This window comes from Lathyrus oleraceus, chromosome 4 (assembly GCF_024323335.1).
Source record: "Lathyrus oleraceus cultivar Zhongwan6 chromosome 4, CAAS_Psat_ZW6_1.0, whole genome shotgun sequence".
Classification (NCBI taxonomy): Eukaryota; Viridiplantae; Streptophyta; class Magnoliopsida; order Fabales; family Fabaceae; genus Lathyrus; species Lathyrus oleraceus.
The window spans coordinates 261,882,275-261,892,715 of record NC_066582.1 but is presented as its reverse complement, the minus strand read 5'-3'; the positions used below and the strand labels follow the sequence as shown (position 1 = coordinate 261,892,715).

Below are 10,441 nucleotides of genomic sequence, written 5' to 3'. Positions count from 1 at the left end.
TTGAGCCCAGAAGTGACTAAGGGGGGTTTGAAGAAGAAGGGAAAGTTGCCTGGTTTCCATCTGAGTTTCTTGGAGGCTAAAGCCAAGGAGCATGCTGTGTTGGGTGATTGGAAGACTGTCTGTGCTCTGCTTGCTGTCAGCATCTATGGGATCATCCTGTTCCCTAATCAGAAGAGCTTTGTGGATATTAATGCCATCAGGTTGTTTGTGCAGAGGAATCCTATTCCTACCCTGGTTGAGGATGTTTATTACTCGGTCCATAATCGGAACGAGAAGCGGCGTGGTGGATTGATCAGATGTTGTGCCCAACTGTTGTACAAGTGGTTCATGGGGTATTTGCCTTCCAGAGGTGCCTTTGCTTTTGTTCTTCTTGACCATACAGTTAACTGGGCGACCAAGCTGATGGGTTTGCGAGCCAAGGACATAGCTTGGACTCATAATGGTGTGGCTGGACGAGACTTCATTTATAGTTGTGGGAGTTTTCCCAATGTGCCTCTCATAGGAGTTCAGGGTTGCATTAATTACAATCTGACGCTTCTTAGGAGACAAGTGGGGTTTGCTATGGAGGTTCCTCCTCTCGAGTGTGAGATTCAGGAGTCTTTCTACTTCCCGGCTGAGGGTAATCTGACACGGTTGAGGCAAGTGTCCGGGGTATGGCGCAACATTCAGAGAAAGGGCAAAGTTCCTTTTGGTAGGGTGGATAGCAGGTCTTTTCCTTTGTTTGATGATTGGCTTAGGAAGAGGATTGAGCTCACGCATCTACCATTTCCTGGGGGTGATCCTTGGTGTCCATTGATTGAGGGGCCATGTTCTTCTGTCAGCATGGAAGAGTTCCTTGAGATGAAGAAAGCCAGAGATCAGCTGCAAGCAGAGAAGACTGAGTTGGAGATGAGTGTTGCTAGAATTCAAATGGCTAATCAGGAAATCAAAGGGAAAATAGAAGACCAGGATAAGAGACATGCCATTGTGGTGAAGCGCTTTGAGATAGACACCGCTTATTATTGCAAGATCAGCCAAGCTTTGGAGTCATCTACAAAGGAGCACGACATCACCAAGGAGAAGTTGGCTAGAGCTTTGAAGGTCATTGAAGATGAGAAGAGGAGGCAAATCCTTGTGAAGAATCAGAGAGATGCCAGAGTCAGAGTCCTTATCACCGAGTGGGAAGCAAAGCTGAAGATTAAGGAAGAAGAGAACGTGAAGATTATTGCTGAGAGAGATCACTATCTTGCTGAGAGGGATCATTATTTCAGACAGATGAAGATTCACCAGAAGGAGATAGGAAGATTGCAGCAGGAGAACACTGAGCTTAGGTTCGCCGTGAAGTTTACCAAGATGGTTGATGATGCAGAGCCGTCTGTGGGACCTTCTTCAGTATAGACTTTTGTTGTTGTTATCGTGGATTACTGTCAGACATGTTGACGGAATCCCCTTGCTTGTATTTTCTTTCTGATTCTGGAGAATTGTATTTGATTTGTATCAGCTAGATGTATGACTTTTGCACGTGTAGTGCATTTTTTATATACAGTGGTTATTATCATTCATTGATTGATCTTCGAGCTTTATTTGCTTTCCTGTGTGCACACTCACATAACACACACATGGTTGGGTGATATCTTCGCTAAATCATAATTCTCTGCTCTGTATGGTGAAACCAAATGATTGATATCAGAATGTTGCTGGAAAATTATTATCTGTCTCGATGAAACCAGGATCGAAAGACAGAGTGTTCCTCATATGGAAAGACATTGCATTCATGCATGAATCATAATAATTTGTCTTCTATTTTGCAGGTGTTGGTTTCTAACGTGCTTGATTGTTTCAGGAATCATTGCTCGCGCACGCAGAATCATTCCTTTGCACGTATCACGTCCACACAGATACCCTACTAGGCGCAACAAATCCAAACTGATGGATACATCCAACGCAGATATTCTCGAGCTAAAAGAGAAAATGGGAGAGCTGATCAATGTCATGCAAGGGTTCGCCTTGGGGCAGAAGGTACTCATTGAGAAAGTGGAGAAGCTTGAGCGGGCTTCTGCTGCTAACAGTGGTGTTAATTTAGAGGGTGTCTCCAACCACGGTCTTGGTGGTCTAGGGATGTGAAGGAGAATTGCCATCCAAGGCGCAGCGGAATATAAAAAAACTTCTCCTTTAATGATCCTTACGAATGGGCATGATCAGTGATAGAATCGTTACCTCTTGTGGCGATTCAAACCTTTGGTGCAGATCTCTGATAATGATCAAAACCTTTGATGCAGATCCACGGGGCGATCACGAACGTTGAACGATGACAAAGTCTCTACTCAGTCCACACGAACGGATTCCTTCAATCGCAATGCTAGCTGTTATGAATGAAGGCTTTGAGTGAGAGAAAGAGGGAAACAAAATTCCAAGTCTCTACTTGAATTTCTGTCTGAGTGGAATGGAGTGCTTCTACCCAAGGGGTTCTATTTATAGAACCACTTGTGTGGGCTTCAAGCTAAAAAGCCCACTTAAGTGTATTTTGCCCATATCTCATAATATGTCAAAATCACTTAAGTATTTGGTACCTTACCATATTTCATTTCCACTTAAGTGCACCGTACCTTACGGTGTTCCTTAGTTACTCTATTTCTCATCAATCCGTCCTTTGTGTGTGACCCTATAGGTTTTCGCGACATTGTCAATTATATTAAATCACGCATTTAGCATAATAAACAGTGAGCGGTATCTAGCAATACATCACTGCTACCCAAGTCACGAAAATGTCATGTGATCTGACAAAACCTCCTGTGATAATAATTATGTGTATAATTACCCCTTTGCCCTTATGTCTATACTGAACACAAGGTATAGACCGTGTCACCCTTGTCCAGTGCAATATTGAGCCCATAGACATTTATCCTGTTACGCAGGATTGGAAAATTCCATCTAGGACACTCATGTCCCTCAGCATGCTTTGTGGAGTACCCATCAACTGTCTTTATGGTTATCCAATTACGGACAACGTTGGATCAGCAATAAAACACTCGACTCTACATCTAGGATCCATAGTGGTTTCAGGTCGAAGAGTGGTATACACTATTATCACCATGAGAATAACTTATGACACTTTGCATAACTTTCTATATAGTATTCTCATAGCGGGTCAATCCGGTATAAATATTACTCCTAATATTCATACCTATGTTTAAGACTTGATAACTCTTTATCCATGATCCATGAGATGTGATCATCAGTCTACAAACATAATAGTTATAATGCTTTAATGTTATCCCACTTCACATTAAAGCTCGACTACGGATACTTTAAGAACAGTGCCCTTATGTTTAATGTGTTCTCATAATTAAGTCACACTTAATACATTAAACGAACTATCTATTCTAGGGACTTTATTAATCAACCATAATAAAGAAAATGCCTTTTTATTATTCGATACAAGTACCAAAAGTATTGGCCTCTAGGGCTTACACCAACAGGATGGTGGTGATCCCAGGAAGAAGACGACTACTGGTGGTGTGGCTATCAACAACGGTGGAGGTTTTGGTGTTGCTACAGGCGGTGGGCCCGGTCCTGTAGTCAATAATCTGAAGGATAGTCTGTTTCCTCCTTTCTTTGGGGCTGAGGAGGATATAGAGGAAGATCAGTTCTCGGTACTGAATGAGCAGTTTGGCCAATATGGTGCTCAACCGCCAAACAAGGAAATTCAGGTGCTGGCGGAGAAAATCAGGGCTTTAGAAAGCTATGCTACTCCGGGGGTTGTTAACATGTCAAACATGGGGCTAGTTGAGGGGATTGTGATCCCGTTGAAATTTAAAGCGCCTGCGTTTGATAAGTATAATGGGAGTTCTTGCCCGGAAACTCATCTCCAGGCATTCGTCCGAAAGATTTCTGCTTATACAATGGACCAGAAGCTTTGGATGTACTTCTTCTAGGACAGTTTGTCTGGTTGGTCTTTGGAATGGTACACCAAATTGAGGTCGTCTGATATCAAGAGCTGGCAGGATCTTGGGGATGCGTTCTTTAAACAGTACCAATTCAATGCTGACATGGCTCCTAGCCGTACCCAGCTGCAGGGTATGTCTCAGAAGTCAAATGAGGGGTTTAAGGAATACGCACAGAGATGGAGGGAGTTGGCTGCAAGAGTTCAGCCTCCGTTGGTAGACCGAGAAATGTCTGATCTGTTCATGGGTACCCTTCAGGGGACGTTTGCAGAAAGAATGGTGGGATGCCCGGTTACCAACTTTGCAGACATAGTGGTGGCTGGGGAGAGAATAGAAAGCTGGTTGAAGCTGGAGAAGATACAGGGTAGTGCTTCGTCTTCTGGGTTGAAGAAGCCCTTTGGTAATGGCCAACGCAAGAAGGAGGGAGACACAAGTGCGGTGTATACTCAAAGAGGACAAGGTAGGGATCGTTACTACCAGCACACTATTGCGGTAACAATTCCTGTTGACAATCAGCATGCACAACAACATCAACAGCAACAACCGCCACAACAACGACAACCATTTCAACAAAGACCACAGAGGGCCGGGTATCAGGTGAGAGGACGAATGACTGATCGTCAGTTTGATAGGCCGGCTGTGACATATTCTTTCCTGTTGAAGAAGTTGAAAGACTTGGGGTTGGTTCAGCTGAGAACATTGGCTCCTTTGAGACCTGATCAGAGGCCTCCCAACTATGATGAGAACGCCAAGTGCGAATTCCACTCTGGTGCCCCTGGACACAATGTGGAGAATTGTAAAGCTTTTAAGCATGTTGTCCAGGACATGGTGGATTCTAAGGCCATCAACTTTGCACCATCTCCAAATGTTAATGCTAATCCCATGCCCGCGCATGGTCAAATGGGGGTGAATGCAATTTCCGAGGATAAGGACCGAATCTGGGTAACGGATGTGGACCAGTTAAAGACTCCATTGGCTGAGGTCAAGAGGCAACTGTTGAGGAATGGGGTCTTCCCGGGCTGTGATGATTGTTGTGCCGTTTGTACTGTCACTCCCAATGGGTGTGTATTATTGAGGGAGGTTGTCTAGAGGATGATGGATGAAGGGAGCCTCAGGTTTAAGAAGGTTGATTTGGGGAAGGAAGATGTCTCCACCATAACTATATATTTTGATCCGATCGATTTGTCAGCGCTGGCAGATGCGGCTCCAGTTACTATCACGGTACCTGGGCTAATTCCTTATGACAATGATGATGCGGTACCATGGGACTATGGTGGAGAGGTTTACTATAATGGGGAGAAGCAGGAAGATCAGGATGCAGGTGTGTAGCACCTCAAATTTGCACCTATCATTGTGCATACCATCTCATATTAGGTCATAGCATATCATAATCCATTGCATAGCATTTGCATTGTCCCCAGTTGCCTCAAGAGCAAGCAAGCAGAAATTAGGTCAAATTGATCAGGAGATCAGTCCACCAATCAAGCAAGGATGTTTCTCAAGGAATCAAAGCCCTAGGGTTTGTCCAACAAGTTCACATGTCTTGGAGGTCTATTTGAAGTGTTCAAGTCAAGGGTTGAAGCCTCAATGGTCATCAGTTCAATGCATAGCCAGGCCAAAACCCTAGGAGGTCAACAATCAATCAAAGCAGTGGATGGTGGCCATTCTTGTGGAATTTGGGCACCATGATCAATAATCAAGAGTTCATACATCTTGAGACATCATTGGAAGTCAAGTTCTCAAGGAATCAGGGTTTGGAATTCATCAGAAGAAGTTCAATCAGTCCAAAACCCTAGAAAAGTCAAACTTGGTCAACTGTGGATTTAATCAGAGATTTGATGGATAGAATTGATTTGAAGGAGCTCATTCATGCTTGTATAAGCCTCATCTATCATGTCCAACCTCATCATGGAAGAAAATCAAGTCAAATCAGAAATTTTCCAGAAATAGAAAGTGGACCTGTAATTTCAACTGCCAAAATGGAAACTTCTTGATCCTCAACTTGCATCATGATACAAGCTTCAAATGAATTTTTGACCAACATGAAAGTTGAAGATCTTGTTCTCCCATTTTCAAAAAGTCCAAGAACTCTCAAATCCCATGTGTGGTTGTCAAGATATGATCGATTCAATTTCAGAAATTTGTGAACTTCAAAGGGCCATATCTCTCAAACCATAAGGCCAAATTTGGTGGGGTTTTTTCCTACAAACCACATTTTTCATCCTCTTTCCAAAAATATAAATTTCATTCATCAAAACCCTACCAATCAAAATGGCATTTTTGGACCTTTTTCATTTAAAATCAAAGTTTGACCAATGTTTGACTTTTTGATTTAAACACTTTTTGCACATTTTGCCAATTGGGATTCACTTTACATGTTATTTGAAACTTGCTCCAATTCCAAATTCATGCCCATTCCACCACTACACTACCATTTTGGACAAAAATTCAAAATTGGCAATTTGTGCAAAAGGCTTCACATAAGCAAGGCATGATTAGCAATTCAAGTACAGACAGAAAACAGCAATTAGAATGTGGTCTGTGCAGCATGTTTGTAGGCCCACTCGAGCAGATTTCACACCTCCACTTCATTTGTACAAGTTTAGCAAAAATGCAAAATGCTTCATTAAGACATAATTGGTTTAGCATTTCCTTAGTGGAGCTTAAACAGACTACATAAAGTCAATTTGCTGCTGATTCACAACCCTAGTTTTGCAGCCACCAACCAGAACACTCTCCTCTCTCTCAACTGCATTTTGGCTCGAGCAACATTTTTACCAAAAACCCTCAAAGCACACAAGAAACCCTTGCTTCCTCCATCATCTAAGCATCATTTAGGAGTGTTTTTGCGCATCATTTATCAACTGGAACCTTCCCTTTGGTTCTGCATCTTCAAGCATACAACAATGGCAGCTTTTGGTTTGGACACCTTCATGCTTTGCTGAGCTAGAAAAGCTTCATCATCCATCACTACAGAGCTTAAAGGCCAACTGTTTGAGTTTGAATCAACCAATACAACCCTGTTTCACATTGTCTTCAAAAACAAGTAAGCAATTCGACCTCAATCATTTGCCATGCCATAATGTGTTTATGAAAGGTCCTTATATGCTGGTTTCAATGCACTTTGTTTCATTTAAAATGGTGCTCTCATGATGGAGAAATCTGAACTTTCATTTTCATGACCAAACATGTTTTCCTTCGATTTGGCTTGTCTATAATGATTTAATGAAAAGTGATGATATATTTGTGATGCTAAAAGTTTGATGATGCTATTTGTATGCTTGATTGCTGTTTCTGGAATTTTTTGTTCTTGGTCGAATGCATGATGATGATGAATGCTTGCTGCAGTTTAGGAAACCCTGTCCAGAAATGTTCCTGCTTGTGGTTCTGTTGTTTATATCATGAAGAATATTGTTAGTTGCCATGCTGCTTGCCTGTTGGTGTTTGAATGTTGTTTTAATGTTGGCAATAACACAATGAACATATGTCCTGCTGTTGTTCTAAAACCCTAAAGAATTCCCAGAAAATTCATATGGATTGTGTTGGTTGTGTTTGGATATGGCTGTTTGTTGCTGCATGAACATTGTTGCCTTGATGCTTGCCATGCCATTCGAATTTTGATTAAACATGATGAACATTGGATGATGAATGTATGCCCTGCTGCTGTTTTGAATATGCCCAGAAATCCATATGGTTTGTGGCTGTTGTGTGTGGTTTGTGGCTACTTGATTGCTGCATGATTTGTTATGTGACATGTTGCTGTTTACTTGGTGGTAGTTTTGATCGATTACATGAAGAACAATGCCTTGGCCATGCTGTTAGAAACCCTAGGGTTTTTCTTAAACCCAGAATTTGAGTTGATTGGCTCGTTACTGTTCTATTGGCTGAGAGCCAATCAAAACATTTTATTTGCCTTGCCCAGAACGCAGCACTTCAATAAGTGACCGCGGGAATTACACAAATGCCATCGGTTGACCATGTTTGACTCCATATCATGCTATCTTGTTCATGTTCATCCCAATTATTCATCCAACTTCCACAATTATTTTCTTTCTCAATTTTCATCCAAAAATCCTGAAATTTTTCCCATCATGTTCATGATTAAGTCTAGTATTTGATTATGAATTTTAATAAATTTTTCATTGGTTGGATTTTTATTGATAATTGGTTTTCCAACATGCATGCTCAAATGATATCTCTTGCCATTTCAATTGTGAAATACTCATGTTGTGTCCAATGAGCTTGAAACTTTTTGTGGTGAAACTAGACACATTGACCTTTGTTTCCATGTAGAGTTTATACATTTCTCATTTGTGGTTTGCTAGTTGTGAATTTGTGAACTAGGGTGTGTCAATTTGTGTCACACCAATGATATGCATTTTCATGTTTTTTGTTCACACACTTCCTGGCCTCCAAACAACTTGAAATTTTGCATGAATGATCTATCACATGTCTAGTTTGTGTATGAATTTTCCTGGAATTAATTGTTCTGTTTCCAATTTATTTGAGAATTTTCTTTCATGCTTAGTCATTTGTTGACTTTATGTGATACATGTTGCCAAATCTTTTGTGAAATTCTCAAATCTTATTGTATGATCATGAAATTTCATATGTGATAATTAGACATCTCAAGCTTTGCATTGGTGTTAACCTCACTCATTTCTCTTCTGTTTTCAAATTGATATGATTTTTTGAAGTTGACCCATGTTTGTTGACTTTCATTGTGCATGCTTGAACTTGGTTTGACTTCTTGATTTTAATTGACTGCCTTCCTCTCACCCAAATGCCATGAAATTTTACATGTATACCATGCTAGATGTTAGGATTGAGGGTGATTTATTTGATGATTTTTGAAAATGTTTGGGTTGACTTTTGATGCAAGTCATTCTGTTGACTTTTGTATGCTTTCCTTTGCCTTACTTTGACTTCAAATGTTCATAAAATGATCATAATGCATGATTTGAATGTGGTCCCAATTGTGATAGCTTCTCAAGTGTTTGCCTTTGGTTTTGGTTGACTTTTCCTTGCTGCCTTGACTTTTTCTTTCATCCTTGACCCTAGGCTAGTCCTAGTGGTCTTTTGAGCTTACAATTGAGTTCTTGTTTCAGGTTAAGCACCAATGCCTCAAAGATCATTCAAACTTGTTTGAACTTGATTGTTTACCATGTGCTAACCTTTGTTTTGTAGGTGTGACTCATGTGTTTGAGTCTTGCTTTGCACAGTTGATCGTCTGTTTTGTTTGTGAACTGTTTACTGATTAGTTTGACTTTTGCAGGTACTTTAGTTGCTTAAGTTCTTTGAACTTGATTTGCTTTGCTTTTTAGCAACTTGCTTGAGGTATAATCTCTTTTACTTCATGTAGTCTGGAGACCCGGTCTGTTATTTGACCGGGCAAACTGTCTGAAGTCCTCCTTAAGAGGCAATGCCTGTGTTTGTTTAAGATTGTCCCAAGCAGGAAAAGTCCTTCAAGTAAGGCAATTGGTGGAAGGTAGGGATAAGCAATCTATCCCCCACTACTCTTGTTGTGTCATCCCTCTGCTCACACTGCTGTGTGTTGATGCATTGGGATACAAACCCAAAATCTTGTACAAAGTGTACAGTGTCAGAGTCTTCGAGTATAGAAGGGTTCCCACTTTCTGGACCCATGCTCATTTGTCTATTAGCTCTCCCTGGCCAGGGATAAGAGCTGTGAGGTCTCATCCTCACTTCATCCTTTCATATGCTTCACCTTAGCCTCTCAATGGCAAGGTTAAGAGCACACTTACCCTATTCCAGTTGGCCCTAGTGCCTAACCTTTTGCTTGAGCCTCTTGTATGCATATAGAGTGTGCTTCCTGTGATTGCCTGTTTGCTTTGCCTCTTTAGGTTTAGTTGACTTGCCCTTGTGCAAGGTAGGTTGTGCTTGACTTGCTTCCTGTGCAAGTCAGGTCTGTGTGGCTTATCTCCTGTGTGAGCCATGCTTAGAGCTGTCCGGCCGAACTACGGCAACTCTGATTCTCACGTTCAGGTGAGATACGTAGGCACGAGATGCGATGTCTTGTCGAGTTTGACTAACAACTAATCCGTGCTTGTTTTCGCCCTCGTTGCGATCTTTTCTCTCGCCCTCGTTGCGATCGAGACTTTCCCTTTCTCTCGCCCTCGTTGCGATCGAGTCTTTTTTCCCAGCCGGCCGAACTACGGCAACTCTGATTCTCACGTTCAGGTGAGATACGTAGGCACGAGATGCGATGTCTTGTCGAGTTTGACTAACAACTAATCCGTGCTTGTTTTCTCCCTCGTTGCGATCTTTTCTCTCGCCCTCGTTGCGATCGAGACTTTCCCTTTCTCTCGCCCTCGTTGCGATCGAGTCTTTTTTCCCAGCCGGCCGAACTACGACAACTCTGATTCTCACGTTCAGGTGAGATACGTAGGCACGAGATGCGATGTCTTGTCGAGTTTGACTAACAACTAATCCGTGCTTGTTTTCGCCCTCGTTGCGATCTTTTCTCTCGCCCTCGTTGCGATCGAGACTTTCCCTTT

At 41.8% G+C, this 10,441-nt stretch overlaps 1 protein-coding gene across 1 annotated transcript in view; it reads left to right on the top strand.

The window, feature by feature from the left end:
* Positions 1-5,018: 5,018 nt before the first annotated feature.
* The window catches only part of LOC127136980 (uncharacterized), a 55,141-nt gene continuing 49,718 nt past the window's right edge, over positions 5,019-10,441 (top strand). Inside the window, exon 1 of the mRNA XM_051063480.1 lies at positions 5,019-5,244. Coding sequence (XP_050919437.1) covers positions 5,019-5,244 — 226 coding nt within the window. The remainder of the gene's footprint in view (positions 5,245-10,441) is intronic.